Below are 19,992 nucleotides of genomic sequence, written 5' to 3' on the forward strand. Positions count from 1 at the left end.
TCAGACTTTTAAATCAATCTGCAAGGAGCCAAGTCACCCCTGAATCTGAAAGCACCAAAGCCATGGCAGACTTCCAAAACACAAGGCAAAACATCCATGTTTTAATAGGTATTCCATGATAGGAACGGTTGGACTTGATGATACGGTGGGTCTCTTCCAACCTGGTGATTCTATGATTCTAAATACACTGCATAGCTATGAAAAGGGCTCGAAACCAGTATTAATTAAACTCGCTAGGCTCAGTCACTTGGTATTGATTTTGTTCGCAAGAGAAATTGTTCGGTTTTAAGAAAGAAATACTTTAAGATAGGTCTGAGGATTTCTGTGGGAATAGCTGTGGATGTACTGCAGCCCCCAGCATCGCTGCTGCTGGCACTGAGCAAACAGAAACTCCCCCTTGGAGTTAAGGCTAATTTACAGAGCAGAGTCAAAAAGCAAACAGAATCATGGAACAGTTTGGGTCAGAAGGGACCTCAAAGCCCATCCAGTCCCACCCCTGACCTGGGCAGGGACACCTCCTGCTGGATCAGGGGCTCCAAGCCCCATCCAGCCTGGCCTTGAACACCTCCAGGGATGGGGCAGCCACCACTGCTCTGGGCAACCTGGGCCAGGGCCTCCCCACCCTCATGGTGAAGGATTGCTTCCTAAGATCTCATGTCAATGGCCCCTCTTCCAGCTTAAAAACATCCCCCTTCGTCCTATCCCAGCCCCTTTCAGCACTGGAAGCTGCTCTGAGGTCTCCTCAGAGTCTTCTCTTCTCCATGCTGAACAACCCAAACTCTCTCATCTTGTCATTGTAGTAGAGGTGCTCCAGCCCTCACATCATCTCCATGGTCTCCTCTGCACCTGCTCCAACAGTTCCATCTCCTTCTTTTGTTGGGGATTCCAGACCTGGACACAGGGCTCCAGCTGGAGCCTCACCAGAGCGGAGCAGAGGGGCAGAATCCCCTCCCTGGCCCTGCTGAACCCACTGCTCTGGATGCAGCCCAGGACACGGTTGGTTTCTGGGCTGTGAGGCCGCACGGCCAGCTCATGTCAAGCTTCTAATCAATCAGCACCCCAAATCCTTCTCCACAGGGCTGCTCTCTAATCCACCCCAATGCTTTCTGCAGTGTAAAGGGAAACCTGATGTAACCTGCAAGATGCGTAAATGAAGAACACCTTCACTTCCAAGCAATTTTCAGATCCTGACCATTCTTGGACCTCTGTAGCTATTCAGGGACAAGGAAGCACACTGATACTGATGTCACTGACAAAGTCTCACTGAGAAGTGTGTTTAATTATCCAAGCAAACACTCAAAAAGGGGACATTTACCACATTCTAAAAATGCTCCTTGGTTTATCTTATGGAATCACCAGCACCACACATCTCAGTGTCCTGTTTCATTGCTTCCTCATTCCTGTCTGCTGCAGATAAGCGCTATCAAACAGAGTAAATGTTTTAATAACAGGGAAGTATGACTATCGAATAAGAAAAATTGGCACAGAGATTCAGGAAGAGGCATTGAGAACCTAAAACTACTTTTACCCCATTTAAAAAAAGGTGTGTGCATCCAAGGATTTCTGCACAGCAGCAGAGCGACGTTACTGCCCCACATGGCCTCTGTCAGGCTCACTCCATGCTAACTGCATGCATTTATCTCCAAACCAATTTCCTGTATCTCCCTCAGCAACGCAATCCTGCCGCATTCCTTCTGTACTTTCTAGCAAAAGCAAACCCTGCTGGAGCCTATACTGTGTTTCCTGGAATTAACCTTGGAAATGACTGCTTGGAACACCATGAACCGAAACTCTGCTCACAGCTACGCCTACGCTGTGCCTCTTAAGTACCTGGAATTCCTCGGCTCCCAACCAGAGACCTAGGATGCTTGAAAAGGCAGGGCAACAAATGTATTCTGTTGGGTCTTTGTTATAAGTGCAACAAACCTCCATCTTCAGCTGTGTTGTTTCATCTCGCCTAAGTATTTCCTGAAACAATCTGTGGCGACTCTGTGCTGAGCCTAACCATGAAGGAGGGGCAGGTTTGTGCAGAGCTATTAGAAGTGGTTACGTGGCCGCTTGGATGGAAACAAAGCGGTAACACAGACAGGTCAGAAATAAAAGGTTAATTTGTAAACCTGGTGTACAATGTGGTTATTTAGGCCCTTCAATTCATCAGTACCCGCTCTCAGGACTGCAAAATATCTTCCTTTTTGGAAGCAATCACCATGGAACCTGCCCTGTTTCTAAAGCGAATCATTTGGCTCCATCGACCATTCAATTCTTATTTTACTTTACCTGTTTCTCTATGTTTCGTAAAAGCAGGGTAGGGCTGCTGGGTGACATTTCAAAGTCATGCTCCGGCAAAGAATCCTGTCTCTCAATGGCAGCTTGCGAATTCCCTGTGGCGTTTAATAAAGCTTCGTGGTCTGTCAATTGTATTTGCTTCTTCAAAATGTCTTTTGGAAATGGGAATTCTTCTAAGATCACCATCCCCTAGACAACAGCAATTGAACACGGTTGGTTGACAACGGATTAACCCTCCTAAATAATTTTTAAGGGGCAGTCAAACCTGACACATCCCCCTTCAAGCCTCCCGGCAACTCTTTGGAGCATTTAAACTACATTTGAAACACACTTCACAGCTAAAATACAGAAATTGTAGGTATTTTCATTAGTGAAAAGCTGCACCATTTATGCTACTCATTATAACAGCAATCGCTCCGGTGTTGTACCACTGCTTAAACATCTGTGCCAAAATTCAAATCAGAAATTCATACTTATTAGAGCAACCATATGATTGCCCACTGATTTAAGAGGAGGTTTTGCTGTACGAAACAGCCAGCCTCTGATTTGAAGTTGGTTATGGTCTTTGCAGCCAACACATTTTGAGGAGGCATTTTGAAGCACCCTATTTTTCTTACTCCCATCCATATTCTGAGCAAAACATCAAGGCTGTTATTTTTTTCTGCAGCAGAGATGGATACAATTCAAAACAAAAGGCTTTTATAACTTAATAACTGATTGTTTTAAAGGTGAGCATTTTTAGAGTTTCATAATCACAGAGGTAACTATCCTAAATGGTCAGCAATCCTATTGCTTTTCACAGCACAAATGTGGGATCAGATGTGGTCTATCATCTAGAATGTTGCCTAATGAGAGAAATATAAATTTACTGGAGAGGGAAATAACAGAGTTTCATAAACAGAACTAGGAAAAGAATACCCTCATTGTGCTTTCCACGTCACAGAAAGATAAGAGTGTCACATACAATCCCAGCTAACATCCTAGTTGTTTTTTTTTTTAACATCTTAAAATGTTGAGCAAAATAATCAGCAAAGAAAAATTTGTAACAGTGCAAAGGTTCTTCAAATTTGTCATTATCTTAAATAAATAAATTTAATGCTCAGAAAAGGCTATCAATCTTCTGCAGGTTGTTTCCAAAGAGAAAGGGAAAGGACTTGTTTGCTTTTAAGCAGTGACTGTTACTCAGATTGCAAGCAGAAAGAACAGATTATTCAATTACTTACAAGTTTTCTTTCCAGTGAGATTATTCCACTACAAAATATGGGAAGATTGACATTCTGTGGCCTAAAGGAAGCCCTACACTATTTCTTTCAGCATGGCAGACTCGTCCTAGCTTGCGGCAATGGAAAACCAAGGATCCTGTGGTTTTACTCACACTTTGACTCCTGCCTCGTTAGTAACTTGCCCTAAAACATGACAGTCTCAAAGAGACTTCAAAGAGACGAGGGAAAGACATGAAATTGTCCTGTGCTCATTCTGTCTCTGACTTATTCTCCTGTTTGAGTTACAAATTCGAAGCCGAGGACAAAGTTCTTCTCTAAAACCAAATGCAGGTGCTCCAGAACTCACTTTGGTGCCTAAAAGCGGCACAGAGGTTCTGGACTTCCATCAAGTCCATGCTACATTTTCCACATTAATCGTCAGGCAGTAGCCCATCGTCTGTGCTTTTCCATTTATAGTGGATGGAAACAACTCCAGACAGTATCACCCTGTGACGAGCAGCCCAGCAGCAGTTACGAAGCAGGCAGTGCGTTCAAGGAAATCCAAGCATAGAACTAATTTGGATGTGCCACACCAGGAGGACGATCTAGCTCAACAGCTTCAGGCTCTTTCAGAATTTAGAATCCTTAGACCTTTTTTAGTAAAAGAAGCACAGAGAAAGCAGAAACAAAATAGCCATAGAAGTCCAAAACACAAACAGTGGAGTCAGAGGAATAGGAAGACACGCAGGAAAAGCAGTGAAAAGAGGGGAAGCACCCCCCTTCCACTGAAATTCTGTTTTGAAGTTGCAGAATCCTGTTGACAAGCACGGAAAGAGGAAAGCACAAAAGGGAGGAGAAGACTGACAGACTGTATGAAAAGGGAGACACAGAATAAGCACAGAAGAGAAGAGGAAGGGGAAAGAGTTAGAAGGCTAACCCTGACTACATAGGAATCATGAGGTAAATGGGCTACAACCAGAATGGTTTGGCAACAAACCCCCTCCTCCTCCTCCCTTCCTCTTACATGGAATTGTTTTGGTTTGCAGATAGACATTTTTTTAACTGTAAGGGCTCTCCAAGATCCAGAGCTGCTACTCCTGTGTGCACAGAGATGGAGAGGACACGATGTAGTAGGCCAGGAAGCCACCCACAAGTTAACTGTCTCCCTCCCTACTGCGTTACGGTGTCAGAGTGGCGTTTTGCTTGAAATCATTGCTCACTTGCTATGAATCACATTATTTTCCACTCAAAACAGACGAAAAACACTCTGAAACCATGAAACACGGCATACAAATTCTAATGATATTGTGTAACCACTCTGAACCCACTAAATGAAAACAAAGAGCTCTTCTGTCAGCCCACATGTGCTTCGGTAGCTGCTGCGCTACAAACACGGGCATAAGACAATCCCAGAGAGAATAAAACAATCTGAAGAGAATACGTGTTCACCTTCACAATGCCAAGCAGTGAGCACCACAGCTGGCAAAAGGGGCACGAAGGCTGCAAAAAGGAATGTCACTATGGATCTTCACCAGAAAGAAGCCTAGGCTGCAAGCCAGCGTACCACCTAATACGAAGAAAATGCATGACTAAAAGAATGCTTTCTCTTTTTTCTTGGTTATTTACTCCTCTGTGTTCAGCAACTCAGGAGGCCTCTGCTACCCGAAAGGCTGACAGCTTTGGGGTGGAGCAGAGTGCATGCACCTGGTAGTGAGGTCAACACTAAAATAGCTGGATGATCTTTAAGGTCCCTTCCAACCCAACCCATTCTATGACTCTGTGGGCACCGAGGCAGGACAGACCCTCAGAAAAAGGCTCCTCAGTGGGTTTGTAAAGAAAAACCTGGCTGGAAAAAAGTTATGAGCAGAGGAGACAAAGTCAGACACAAAAAGAAGGGCTTTGAGCGCAGAAGGAGAAGAGGGAATAATTTTATTTCATGTGATCAGGGGGAAATGCTCCCTGGGGTGATTTCCCTCTGCTTTTAAACTCCCTCCAAGTCTCACATTCAGCCCCATGAGGTCTAAAGTATCTTCTGGCTCCTCTCCCTCTGTGCTTATCTGACCCCAGCCTACGCGAGGCTCTAAAAAGCCCTCCTCTAAAAGCCTCAGCTACCACACCATCAGAATTAGCACAGGTTTTGGCTTCTTGCACATGAGAATGACCTGGGGAACCCATTAAGTTGACAGATAGATAAATAATGTTTCAGGATTGTGAGTTTCCCACTGTCTAGCCGGTTTGATTTACAAAAAACTAGTCCATGAGTTATACACATTGGAATTTTAGTAATAATTAATCCTTGACCTGTTCAAAGTGCTGTACAAACATTAACCAGCTAATCCTCAGAATAAACATTCACTGTAAATAAGAAAAAATCCCACCTTGAAACCCCTCGACACAAAAATTAATAACCGGCCACCCCTCTGCCTCTCTGGCAGAGGAGAAAACTGCTGCAATGAATGCAGTTCCTCGTGCCGGGCCCCCCAGGTCCCTAACAAAGCCCCAGCTCTCACGGATGGGTTCCTGACTCCCACTCCTGTCCCAGTGCTTCTAGGGTATGATGGTTTTTAGCTCCTGCTGTCTTTCTCATTAACCTTTGCATGTGATAGCCTGTGCGGATGCAAGAACTCCAGAACAAAACAAACAGTAACAACAAGGAACCAAATAAACAAACATTACAAGAAACACTGTCAAAAGATTATTGGAAAAGCCCATTTATGAGCTGACAGACAATACCTTGGTGGCACGTATCTGCCTGTGAAGGTCAGTTAGTTGTTGGATTTTGTATTCTAGTTCTGAAATCTGGGCTTGAAGCCACGTCCACCGGCTGCCAATTCTAGCTCTGTCTGCAAGCCACTTCCATTCACAAGTATAGCTGCTGTGAAGACAAAATGCTGGTTAGTCCAAAAATAAAGATAACCACATTTGCACAAGAACATTTTTGACAGCTGCTCTGCCTCATGTTGCAATCATCTGAGCTGCTTTCAGAAGATATCTGGCGATACCCATCCAGTTTCACATCAGCTTCTTTCTGTAACTGCAGAACTTGCCCAAAACAGCACCATCAGCGTTGACTGGCTATTCCCAGGCTAAGCTGGTTTTCTGTTCTGTGTTACAAAACCCAGAGCTGGAGAAACCACCAAGCTATATCAGCTAATGCAGATTACAGAGCTGTACAGAATTCCAGTAACTCCATCAGCAAGAGCCCCAATTCTTACGACACGCTTCCTCTCACAAGGTTCCATGAATGTCGTTTGCTAGCAACCGGAATCTAATAAAGCATCACCCTGCAATGACCAGCTAGATACCAAGTCAGAGGAGGCCATGGAGATGATGCGAAGGCTGGAGCACCTCTGCTATGACAAGATAAGAGAGTTGGGGTTGTTCAGTCTGGAGAAGAGAAGGCTCCAGGGAAACCTTAGAGCAGCTTCCAGTGCTGAAAGGGGCTCCGGGAAAGCTGGGGAGGTACTTTTTACAAGGTTCTGGAATGACAGGATGAGGAGGAACAGCTTTAAATTGGAAGGGGGAAGATTGAGATTAGATATTACGAAGAAATCCTTCACTGTGAAGGTGGGGAGGCCCTGGCCCAAGCTGCCCAGAGCAGTGGCGGCTGCTCCATCCCTGGAGGGGTTCAAGGCCAGGTTGGATGGGGCTTGGAGCCCCTGATCCAGTGGGAGGTGTCCCTGCCCACGGCAGGGGTGGGACTGGATGAGTCCCTTCCAACCCAAACCATTCAATGATTCTAAGTCACTGCTCCCCAAAACAACCAGCTAGTTCAGATTTGGTTTACTGATGCTATTTTACAAACACAGCTGTGTGAGTACAGCAGTCAGGCCCCTCTCCCTGCTGTTTGCCATGAGGTGCAGTGCCACACCACAGATACACCTCCTGGCACCTGACACTGTGGTTACTTTAACTTCACTGGGCTAAATTAATTGCTGGTATAAGCAAACTTTACTCAACCTACATATTAAACGAATGAATGACATAGTGGTACCACTCAAAAAACAACCTCAATCTCCAGTATGCTGCAGGACCAGAGCCAACACAGAGCAACATCTTAACATGCAGCTGCCACTATTCTCTTACCATTAACTGGCTTTGCTTACTTAAATTAAATAACAGTGTTTTTTTCCCAACTGAAGCTTTCAAGTAGTTTGCCACAGCTAATTTAAAAGAATTGTGAAAGCAAAATCAAAGTTCTTCTGGAAAAGAACTGCTTACGCTCAAGTTATTGGGATAGCCACTGGATCAAAATCCTGGATGGTGCCATATGGAAGTTCTGCACGGACGTAACACACGATGCCCGGTTCCCTGGGCAATGAGGATACCAAAGTATCACAAACGAGACAAGAAAGAGCAGATGCCGGTGAAGTGGCATGGGGACATCACACGTGCGCGATTGCTTCATGCAGAATTTTGAGTTAGCTACCTCAAGGACAAGAGAAAGCAAGACATCACCCTGCAGAGATGCCGGACATTTCCCAGCAGGAGCAGAGCACCACCAAATGTGATAATCCTAATATCTTCAGGGCAAAGATTATAAAACATAATATAACTCCAAACCTCAGAGCTTTCAGTCCACGTTAGCTATCATAGATGGTAAGACCAGACACAGTCTCAGGTAGGTTACCTCTAGAATACCTAATTTCCCCCTTTTTTTAACATAAAATATGTGCCCACATAGTTTACAACCAGCTTGAACTCTCTCCTACCCATATAACATATAAAACTGGACAGGAGACTAAAATGTCCTGGTTAAATCTAAATTCTCCAGGCAAGCGAATACAGTGGATTACCATCAAAAAGAAACTCAAAGAACTCCTTAAATACATACCATCATAAATCATTTACAGTTTATATATTCTCCTAGTGTTTCTGTCCTAGGAGAAAAAGCATCGGAAGTCATCTGGTGACTATCCATTTTTCTGACAACCCCTTTTGGTTTCCCATCACTGGCAGCACAGAGCAAAGAGCCCTGGTTCCTCGTGCTTTAACCAGGTCTGCTGGCCAAGAGCTTCTACAGGATTGACAGGTTTTGCACATTTGTGCTTCTGGAAGCCATAAAATACAGTCTGCAGGGAAAGGGAGGGGGATACAAATTCCTAGCTGGCCCAAGGCAGAGTTCAATAAAATATTATGTTCACAGCATATTGTGTTGTGGCTGGGATAGTTAAGATTTGTCTCAGAGCTCTGGGTTGGCAAAAGGCTGGTCCTAAGGAAGAGATGCTTAATGAGGCTGTAACAAATCCCTTAGTTAACTTTTTTTTTGTTGCAATGATTAACTGGGAATAAAGAGGATAACGGAGAAAAACGCAGCGGGAAGACTGAGGTGCTTGGTTCTATTCCTCTCTCAATAGACAAATGAACAAAAAAAAAACCCAAACCCAGGACATTACAACAAGGAAGCCCAGGCGAGAGGAAACAAACCCCGCTGACAGGATGCCCTGCCAGGCCAGATGCAACAGTGTGGGGAAAAGGCGAGCTCTCCAGCAGAGCGAGGAGGGAAGGAGAAAATAACCAGTGCCCACACTGCTGGGAGACAACGAGCAGGGAGGGAAGGGCTGGAGCTGGTCTGGTGGAATCCAGGATCTGCACCGAACTGCAGCTGGTGCAACAAAAACACTGTCACCTTGGGACAACCAAGTCCCCTCACCTCTGTGTGACCATCCTATATTACAAACGGACCCTCTGCATGGTTACAAGTCACGTTTCCCAAACTGGTCTGCAGGTTCTTTCCTTCAACCCAACATTAAATCTTGAATCACTGTTCAATACACTGTGTAAATTTTTGCTTCGTTCTAAAATACCATGCAAGGATTTCTTAAGGTTTTAAGGTGCACGACATAATTAAACTAACGGGATTTAATTACAGTGTAAATAACGATGGCCTCAGGTTCTTCTGTCAGGAAGAGTTTGCACTGCAGTAAGCACAAACATTCCAAAGGAAGCAATTTTTGCTTCTCTTCCCCCTGCTGCCAGCCTGGGCTGCCCCATGCCCAGCACCTGCGTGAGCACTCGATGACACGGACTAGACACTGCTCACGGTTAATTTTAACCTCGGCAGGAGGGTGAGTGGAGCAGGTTGAAGTCTAGATCCCTCTCCCAGCTTTGCTGCCCCGCAAACAGACAGACAGACAGACACTTTTGTGCTGCCCCACAGGAAGGGGCAGGAAGCTCAGGGCAAGGCAGCGAGCCGGGGCTCACATTTACAGGACAGGAGGTGAGGGCATTGCTAAATACTGTTCCCACCTCTGTCACTTGGATTTGTTTGATCTTGCATTAATTATTTACCACCTTTGCCTCTAAATTCATCTACAAATTATTTAGTAAACCTTGTAAATCCTCAAAGGAAGACAGAATCGCTTTCAGCTACCCTCACACTCCTGAGGTGAACCGTTTGGATGCCAAGCAGCACAGACACAAAAGATAACCTGCAATTTCAATTTAAAAACAAATAATTAACCCCCTCCCCATATAAATCTGTTCCTGGGGTGCCAGACAGGACGGCATAGCATTCGCTCAGTACAGAACAACTGTTTTGAGGTGGCATCGATGAACTCTCTAATTCTGCATATCCAGAGAGACACATAACCTGACAGCTCCTGTGGCGTCTCCAACTCTGCACTCATCCTGGACCACTGGAACTGGAAGAAAACAGAGTAGAACTGGCTTTGTGTGAATCATAGAATAACCACGTTGGAAGAGACCCACCAGATCATCGAGTCCAACCATTCCTACCAACACTAAACCATGTCCATCAGCACCGCGTCCACCCATCCCTTAAACACCTCCAGGGATGGGGACTCAACCCCCTCCCTGGGCAGCCTCTGCCAGTGCCCAATGACACTTTCTGAGAAAAATTTTTTCCTAATGTCCAGCCTAAATCTCCCCTGGTGGAGCTTGAGGCCATTCCCTCTCGTCCTGTCCCCTGTCACTTGGGAGAAGAGGCCAGAACCCTCCTCTCCACAACCTCCTTTCAGGTAGCTGTAGAGAGCAATGAGGTCTCCCCTCAGCCTCCTCTTCTCCAGGCTAAACACCCCCAGCTCTCTCAGCCGCTCCTCATAAGGCCTGTTCTCCAGCCTCCTCACCAGCTTCGTTGCTCTTCTCTGGACTCACTCCAGAGCCTCAACATCCTTCTTGGGGTGAGGGGCCCAGAACTGAACACAGGATTCAAGGAGCGGTCTCACCAGTGCCGAGTACAGAGGGAGAAGAACCTCCCTGGACCTGCTGGTCACACCGTTTCTGATCCAAGCCAAGATGCCATTGGCCTTCTCGGCCACCTGGGCCCCTGCTGGCTCATGTTCAGTTGCTGTCAACCAACACCCCCAGGTCCCTCTCCTCCAGGCAGCTTTCTAGACAGACTTCTCCTAGTCTGTAGCACTGCACAGGGTTGTTGTGCCCCAAGTGCAGGACCCGGCACTTGGCCTTGTTAAACCTCATCCTACTAGTCTCAGCCCATCGATCCAGCCTGTCCAGATCCCTCTGTAAAGTCTCCCTACCCTCCAGCAGATTGACACTTCCACCCAGCTTAGTCTCATCTGCAAACTTACTAAGGGTCCATTCAATCATAGAACAGTTAAGGTTGGAAGGGACCTTAAAGCCCACCCAGTCCCACCTCCCACTGGATCAGGTCACTCAAGGCCCCATCCAATCTGGTCATGAACACTTCTCCAAGTCTAAAACTCTGCACTGAACATAAGAACAGCTGCAGTCCCTGAGATCTCCCCCAACATTTCTGCCCAGTTTCCTAACACAGCTTATTTTGCTCTTTCTGCCAGGCCATGTCCCCTTCAGCTTAATCCACATTGTCTCGGCATCCAGTTTTCAGACGATTTAGTTCTAAAGCGATCCCATGATCCTGACCTCTCCCATCCCTGCTGATTCACCCGCTGGGAACTCCTGGGCACCAGAGGCCACTGCCAACCATGCGACACAGAAGTATTTGGGAGTGAGAGGCAGCTCATAAACTACTGACTGATTGCCCTCCGGATAAGAAGCTGATTGCTGCCTCAGTGGGCAGAACTGAAAACAGTGCCAGAAGCTTATCATTTTCATGATAACTCAACTCCAGAAACTGAAAAGCAAAAATCAGAAAGTTGTCCAGATCTTTAAATCCCACCCAGACGCCTTATGACTCACGATGAAATTCATGAGAAAACACTCCGGAAAAAAAACCATCCATCCCCCAGTTCTCTTGGGAAGCTCACCCAGCTGGACAAAGATATAAAATCATTCATTTACCCCTTGGCATCGCTACACAAATGCTTCCAGCCCACTGGTACGGTGGGTCCCTCAGGGCTGGAGCTGCCAGCCTGGGAACTTCCTGAGCTGCCCCTGATTTTACACCAGTGTCACAGTCAGTTTTCCCGTGATAACACGTAGCAAAGCTCAAAAAGCAGCTGGCCTGAATGCAAGCATCTTCTTGCAAGCCTCAAGGTGAGCACGGGGCTTCTAGAAGATGGTGTCACTCAAAACATTTAAGACTAGATGAATTCAGATATATAGTGCATCTATTTCAGATAATCTTACCTAGCTTTTAGTCATGAGATAAAAATGCTCACTCCCAACACTTGCAACTGCTGAACGGGTCCAGAGGAGGCCAACATGATGATCAGAGGGCTGGAGCCCCTCTGCTATGAGGCCAAGCTGAGAGAGTTGGGGTTATTCAGCCTGGAGAAGAGAAGGCTGTGGGGAGACCTTAGAGCAGCTTCCAGGACCGAAAGGGGCTCTAGGAAAGCTGGGGAGGGGCTTTTTACAAGGGCAGAGAATGACAGGATGAGGGGAAATGGCTTTGAATTGTGAGGGGGAAGATTTAGATTAAACTTTAAGAGGAAATTTTTCATGCTGAGGGAGGCCCTGGCCAAGGTTGCCCAGAGCAGGGGTGGCTGCCCCATCCCTGGAGGGGTTCAAGGCCAGGTTGGATGGGGCTTGGAGCCCCTGATCCAGTGGGAGGTGTCCCTGCCCAGGGCAGGGGTGGGACTGGATGGGCTTTGAGGTCCCTTCCAACCCAAATCATTCCATGACTCTATGGACAAACATGTCTAACTACGAAATGACCCGTAAATGCTTTCTCAAGGACTAATTGTTCTTGCACACCTCCTTAGTGTTTGTTTTCAGAATGAACTTACTTCAGTTGCTGTTGAAGTATGAATTCCCCTGGACCAGTTAACTGTTAAACCCCTGATAACCACATAATAAAGAAAAAATAACAAACCAGTGAGGGCTGTTTTATAACCTCAGTCTCTTCTAAGCACCCCAGAGTGCAAAGAAAATTAAACCAAACTGCAACCGGTATCATCCTCTGGTATCATACCCATCCAACGCTACTCAGCGAGTGCTATTGACTCCGAGAAGTTGCTATGAGCCCTTGCTCCCATCATCCAGGAGATGGATTCAGAGAGCAATGTGCTGCTGTTTGGACACTCCAAATTACACTGCACTGCGAGGACCTGCAATCAGGTCCCTGCTGGAGCCCCTGGGGTTGCTGTCTGCTTTCTGTAACAGAAATTCCTACCTGGGGGAGACTTCCCTCTGGAACACTGTCCAGCTCCAGATAGATGGGCTCCGGTTCTCCCAATCACCTGCAGACACCAACAACTGCTTATCACAGCGACTCCCGGCACCTGCAGACCCACTGCTGCCATTTAATACCTCCAGAACAGCATCCAATAGCATATGCCGATGCTAACACATAATATACAGCTTATCTTCCCAAATAAAAAATATCCATCCAGCTGAAGGCTTCCGCCAAGCCAGCAAGCCTGAAGAATTTGTGCAGCAACACCTGAAATTATCAGCCACAGCTGCGATTTCCACTTGAAGGGAGAATCCATGGTACAGAACTAGAGTGGGTGAACTAGAATTAAGCAGCAACAGAGTACGATATTTCAGTCTTCCACAAACAAAGTTTAGAAGGAATAGTGGGAAGGGTAGAAGAGGAAAATCAGCATGCAGGGGAAAAAAAGGCTGTAGAAGCAAACTGAACACATAAACAGGAAAGGCTCTGTGCTTGGACACCCCGGCGAAGGGGAAGTTTGATAAGAATTTCACACCAGAGCTCTCTGCTCCTTCATCTGCGAAATCACATCTTCCAAAATGACGAGATGCCACGGCCAGCGCTCGCCTGCTGCAGGGCTCCTGCGAAGAATTACGCTGTGATTGCAAGGTTTAGAACAGAAACTGCAGTGGTTACACTTGCTCTGAGCTGTTAACCCCACGTAGGGCTCAGCAACAGAAATGAAAGAGCCAGCTCCTCAAAGCACTGCTGTGCGTTGCAGCACTGAACTTTTTCGATGGCTGGTCTCACAGCCTGGGAGGTGCTTTCATCTTCAGTTCTGCTTACGTAATTCTTTAGAGCTGTTAATGATAAAAGGCCAAACTGCTTGCTGGAGGTGCGCTCAGTTAGAACATTAACTGCATGAGAAGTAAAAACCCATGGAAAGTAAACAACCAGCACAATCAGCACCATTCCTCTTCTAATAAAGTATATAAAATACCCTCCAAAATGCAGATCTGCTAAAAAGAGCTTTAAATGTCTTTTTGAGATGTCATGAGCTCCCCCAGAACCCCAGGTTCTTCCATGAACCCTCACCATGGAGCAGGAAAGCAGGTAGAGCTAACACGCAAAGAAAGAAACTTCAGAAACACTTGGGCTGCCTGGAAACCAGCTTCTGTTCTTGCCTCTGGAACGGCACAACATCAATAGAGTCAAAACAAAACACCAGGAACTCAGGCCTAGAAATTCATTGTAACTATTACACAACTGCCCTTGGAAAAGACACCAGGAAAGCAGCGCTATGCCGGGATCCCACATGCAACATAAAGCCAGACAGAGCGTGCAATATGTCATGGGGGACGATGTGATTGAGAGCAGCCCTGAGAAGAAGGACTTAGCGGTGCTGATGGTCGAGAATCTCAACATGAGCCAGCAATGTGTGCCTGCAGCCCAGAAACCACCCGTGTCCTGAGCTGTATCCAAAGCAGCGCAGCCAGCAGGGCGAGGGGGGATTCTGCCCCTCTGTTCCTCTCCGGTGAGACCTCACCTGGAGCCCTGCGTCCAGTTCTGGAGACCCAACATAAGAAGGACATGGAACTGTTGGAACAGGTCCAGAGGAGGCCACAACGATGATCTCAGGGCTGGAGAACCTCTGCTATGATGACAGGATGAGAGAGTTGGGGTTGTTCAGCATGGAGAAGAGAAAGCTGCGGGGAGACCCTAGAGCAGATTCCAGTGCTGAAAGGGGCTGCAGGAAAGCTGAGGAGGGGCTCTGGATCAGGAAGGGCAGGGACAGGATGAGGAGAATGGTTTAAAGCTGCAAGAGGGGAGATTGAGATTAGGCTATATGAAGAAATTCTTCACGCTGAGGGTGGGGAGGCCCTGACCCAGGTTGCCCAGAGCAGTGGTGGCTGCCCCAGCCCTGGAGGGGTTCAAGGCCAGGCTGGATGGGGCTTGGAGCCCCTGATCCAGTGGGAGGTGGCCCTGCCCATGGCAGAGGCTTTGAGGTCCCTTCCAACCCAAACCACCTACAATATATTCCTTTAAATATGCATACAAATGGAACAGGATTGCAGCACGCAAGCAGCGTATCGATGCTGTCCCAAAATGTGTCCACAGACTCTTAGCAGGGAGAAGTGGGAATGGTATCCGTGTAACATCCAACACCAGCACACTACTAATTTCCTTCTCACTGTATATGGTATCACATTTCTACATGAAGACAGATACAAAGCATAATATTTTCTTAGACTTTTTTGTAGGGACAACTCACAGATGATCAGAACTTGCACACCAGATGCACTGGGAATAAGCATCTGGTTCTGGCAGCAGAGGGGCTGCACAACAGGGAAAAACCGCCTGGGGAAGGAATTGGGAAGGGATTGGGAAGGGGCTGCAGCTGGTGGGGAAGCCCACGACAGAGCATTTGGATGCTAGATGAGAAGCAGCAAAGGCATCACAGAGCCCTCAGCTCACCTCCAGAGGCAATGTGCCCTGATGGAAGGTGATGTGAGCAGACAGCACCATAGTACCCCTGGCAGGACCCTAGCACCAGCCCTGGGGACACCGGACACCCTGGTACCCCAGAAACCAAGGGCTTTGGACACCTGCAGATGAAGGGAAATTCATAATGCACACACATTCCAATACGGACATTAAGGTGTTTTTTTTTTCAGTGCCAGAATCAGTAATTAAAGTTTACTAACTGAAAAATATATTTATGTAAATACCTCAACAGAAAACTGTTTCTCACCCACAACAGCTACGTAACACATGTGGATGGAAACAGAATCACTTACAGCTATTTCAGCCTGGATAAAAGAGAGCAGGGGTCAATATACTCAAATCCGACATCTGAAGTTACATTCCTAACCCATATTTAGCAGTATGAATGAAACTCTGTTACAGGAGAGGATTCCTATTTTGGGAAGTCTTTATGCACCCTTTCTATTTTATGTGAAAAAGAGAGCATTTAAGTGATTTCCTGTAGCAGGGGCCCACGCAGGCTAGTTTCAAAGGCACCAAACGCATCCCTTTGAAGTGGATTCTCATTAAATTAATCTCATCTATAAAATGAAATAATGGTGCCCTCCCTTTACAAGATGTCATAAAGACAGTTTGTTGTTGTTTATAAACAAATCCTTAAATTAAAACAAATCCATTTCACAGCTTAGCAAAAGTAACAAGGTAGCTGTAAACCACGGATGAATCAGAAGTTGGTATCAAGCACCAAACTCTCTTGTCTCCCATTTAATTAAGCTTGTGAGGTTACCTCATAGAGTCATTTAGTTGGAAAAGACCTTTGAGATCATCGAGTCCAACCGTACCTGTCCACTACAAAACCAGATCCCTGAGCACCTCATCTACCCAGCTTTTAAACACCACCAGGGGTGGGGACTCAAGCACTGCCCTGGGCGGCCTCCGCCTGATAAAACATGTAGACACACGTGTCTGGGTATTAAGACTTTCTATTCTATTATACCACACTGCCTGCGTATTAAACTGCCACTCACAAGAGCAACGCCAAGTTACTTAATATGCATTCAACACCTACCCAACTCAAAAGCTTTGACGCTCCTGGCCCCGAGGTTCCCTTGCAGGTTACAACTTGTAAAACCTCCCGCCTTTCATTAAAACCTTTCAGTTTGCTTTCAGCAGCTGCAAAAATATTAATGTGATTGGAGGTTCAGAATGAGGATCCTCACTCGTACGGACGCTGCTCCGGTGCTGTGAGAAGACAGCCTCGCCCAGAAGCAAGTTTTTATTGCTGTGCGTGGCATCGCCAGAGGAAAACAGAAACAGGCATGTGGGATCCTAAAGGAGTTATAAATCCATCTTAAGGAAATTCAAGCAGGTCAGGTTGAATACATTCTGAAATAACAGATGTATCCCTAGAGTGAAAACAGAAGGTAACATAAAGCTATCTTCTCTTTCAATAAAGCTATCTTCTCTTTCATTCCTTGGTAAAAATTCTCCTCCCACATCCCAGTGACGGAAGCCAAGAACTGAGAGAATGGAATTAATGAAAAAGCAATGTAAAAAACATTCAAAAGCAGCACAGTAGTAGCACCTATGAATTGAACCTTATCCAAAAGCCCTCATGTTAATCTTCCATGCAAGTAAGACATTTCCTGAACTTATAAAATAAAAAAGGTCTTAATAACTGAAAACAACTGGGGGTTTGTGCTTAAGAAAAATGGAGAGCACTATTTAGTCCTGGCAGACTTTGCTTCTTCCCTTCCCAAACCCAGAATTCAGTTCTCGTATCAGGTATAAAACAAAGCTACAGCTCAGAGTGGAAAACTGGGACCTAACCTTGCAAAACCAAACAGCTTCCCCTGCAACGCGGCTCAAAGCGATGCAATAATCCCAGCCCTCGAGGGGCACCTTCCACCGCAGCCCACGGAGCTGCAGGGATGTTGCTCAATTGGCCGTGAGAAAAAATGCCTGGAAAATGGAAAATTATCTAGAACAAACAGATTAGATCTGGAGATACCAGTCATAATAGTTTCTTCCTTCCTGTAGTCTCACCGCCCCACAACTCCCCTCCCCAACGAGTGTTTGCACTAAAAGCAGGCTTCCAATCTCCTCTCTTTCAAACTAGCAGTCCAAGGGGAAAAGAAAGGGAAAAAAGGAAAAAAAGAAAGAAGAGGGGGGGAAAAGAAAGAAGAGGGGGGGAAAAGAAAGAAGAGGGGGGGAAAAAGAAAGAAGAGGGGGGGAAAAAGAAAGAAGAGGGGGGGAAAAAGAAAGAAGAGGGGGGGAAAAAAGAAAGAAGAGGGGGGGAAAAAGAAAGAAGAGGGGGGGAAAAAGAAAGAAGAGGGGGGGAAAAAGAAAGAAGAGGGGGGGAAAAAGAAAGAAGAGGGGGGGAAAAAGAAAGAAGAGGGGGGGAAAAAGAAAGAAGAGGGGGGGAAAAAGAAAGAAGAGGGGGGGAAAAAGAAAGAAGAGGGGGGGAAAAAGAAAGAAGAGGGGGGGAAAAAGAAAGAAGAGGGGGGGAAAAAGAAAGAAGAGGGGGGGAAAAGAAAGAAGAGGGGGGGAAAAGAAAGAAGAGGGGGGGAAAAAGAAAGAAGAGGGGGGAAAAAGAAAGAAGAGGGGGGGAAAAAGAAAGAAGAGGGGGGGAAAAAGAAAGAAGAGGGGGGGAAAAAGAAAGAAGAGGGGGGGAAAAAGAAAGAAGAGGGGGGGAAAAAGAAAGAAGAGGGGGGGAAAAAGAAAGAAGAGGGGGGGAAAAAGAAAGAAGAGGGGGGGAAAAAGAAAGAAGAGGGGGGAAAAAGAAAGAAGAGGGGGGGAAAAAGAAAGAAGAGGGGGGGAAAAAGAAAGAAGAGGGGGGGAAAAAGAAAGAAGAGGGGGGGAAAAAGAAAGAAGAGGGGGGGAAAAAGAAAGAAGAGGGGGGGAAAAAGAAAGAAGAGGGGGGGAAAAAGAAAGAAGGAGGGGTGGGAAAGAAAGAAGAGGGGGCTAAAAAAATAAAAGAAAGGGAGACAGGCAGGGGAAAAAGAGAAAGATTTACTATCTCTGTACATTCCTTATGAAGGTTTCCAGGCATGATAAACCCTGTGGACACTGAAAAATATACCAGGGTTTCTTCATCAACACTGAGGTTGCCTGGGATAATCAGTAAAATGTGTCTTTCAGAAAGCAGAGGAAAAGCAGGAAAATAGTTCAGAAGGGAAAAACTCCACCAAGTGATGTGAAAGGAAGGAGGATGGGGCACAGGGCTGCTCAGGCATAGACAGAGCTACTTGTTTTGCCAAAAAAACTCTCGTAAGCTGCTTTTGTCTCCAGTCAATCAGGTACAAGTATGGCTGCTGAACGGAGCAAGCAGTGGGGCCCTCCCAGAACCCCAGTGAGGCATCTCCTGACTCTGGAAGAGCACACATAGTGCATGGAGAACAACTCTGTACCCTGCAGCTTTAAAGGTTTCCCAAATAATCACCTCAGCATCAGCTTTGTGGTACACGGTAAACAGCCAGAACTTCCAACCACAGCAGGAACACACACAAAAGACATGGGAAGGGATGTGGAGATGGCCTGGAAGGCACAACACGGAGCTCGTAGAGCAGAGCTGCATTGCTGGAAAAACTTTGAACTCACACCCCCTCCCAATTCACCTTGTTTGAGATTTGTGACCATTCCTATGGCTAATCTTCCATCTTAATGAACTAAACGGAAGACCAATAAGTTTGGAGGTGTTCAAGGCCAGGCTGGCTGGGGCTTGGAGCCCCCTGATCCAGGAAGAGGTGTCCCCACTCATGGCAGGGGGTTGTAGTTGGATGGGCTTTGAGGTCCCTTCCAACCCAAACCATTCTAGGATTTTACTGTAAGTTCCCAGTAAAGCCAGCTGGTGAAACATTGTCTATGTTGTGTTTCAAGCGGTCCATGTTAGGTGCAAGTCCTGAAGGAAGTACTCATGGCCAGCTTTGTGATGGCCTCCTGGGGCCCTCTGTCCACTTTGGTTGCTAGCGCCTAGCAGGGAGCTGGTGAACAGCACCAAACACCTGCCTTTGGGACACCAGAGAGAAGTGCTACTGTTCCACAGCCCCTGCGTGGTGTCCAGGGAACCTCCTCCACCCAACGACCGGAACGGTACTGGAAGGCACTACAAGTTACAGATGGGAATTTGGTGCTCTGCATAAGAAACCTCCCATGAAAACAGGCAGGTTAAAGATATTCATGAGCTGGCATGAGCAGCAAGATGACAAAATTCCCCAAAGAACCAACTGGTTTCTTCCTATTTCGCTTTATCAAATACTCAAAGGAGCAAATATGTTTTGATGAAGCTCTAGAAATGAGATGAGGCTTTCCAGTTACTCTAGGAACAAGGGAAGTTCAGTAAATACTGTGAAGAATTGCCATCACCAGCAGACCAGGGATGATGATTGCCAAGGACAGCACCTACGGAACGCACGAGGCAGGAGAATGGTTGAAATATCTCATAACAGTTCTTTGCAACTGAACAAGAAAGGTATTGAAATAGATGGATAGAGACAGTTGAGACACAAAGCACTGAGATACAGC

The 19,992-nt window shown here is 46.4% G+C and overlaps 2 protein-coding genes across 8 annotated transcripts in view; both read right to left on the bottom strand.

Moving 5' to 3' along the window:
- KANSL1L (KAT8 regulatory NSL complex subunit 1 like) overlaps nucleotides 1-19,992 on the bottom strand; it is a 64,605-nt gene that overhangs the window by 31,958 nt on the left and 12,655 nt on the right. For 5 of the 7 annotated variants that reach the window (XR_011337702.1, XM_069860595.1, XM_069860593.1 and 2 more), the window contains exons 3-4: nucleotides 6,222-6,363; nucleotides 2,278-2,475 (exon numbers count right to left, since the gene is read on the bottom strand). Coding sequence is in view for 6 of the 7 variants with exons in the window: in XM_069860595.1 (XP_069716696.1) it covers nucleotides 2,278-2,475; nucleotides 6,222-6,363 (340 nt within the window). In the remaining variant the exon portion in view is untranslated. The remainder of the gene's footprint in view (nucleotides 1-2,277; nucleotides 2,476-6,221; nucleotides 6,364-19,992) is intronic. The other 2 variants (XM_069860592.1, XM_069860596.1) reach the window with 2 other exon arrangements.
- The window catches only part of LANCL1 (LanC like glutathione S-transferase 1), a 94,007-nt gene continuing 89,361 nt past the window's right edge, over nucleotides 15,347-19,992 (bottom strand). Inside the window, exon 10 of the mRNA XM_069860618.1 lies at nucleotides 15,347-15,359. The gene's annotated coding sequence lies outside the window, so the exon portion shown is untranslated. The remainder of the gene's footprint in view (nucleotides 15,360-19,992) is intronic.

This window comes from Phaenicophaeus curvirostris, chromosome 7 (genome assembly GCF_032191515.1).
Source record: "Phaenicophaeus curvirostris isolate KB17595 chromosome 7, BPBGC_Pcur_1.0, whole genome shotgun sequence".
Classification (NCBI taxonomy): Eukaryota; Metazoa; Chordata; class Aves; order Cuculiformes; family Cuculidae; genus Phaenicophaeus; species Phaenicophaeus curvirostris.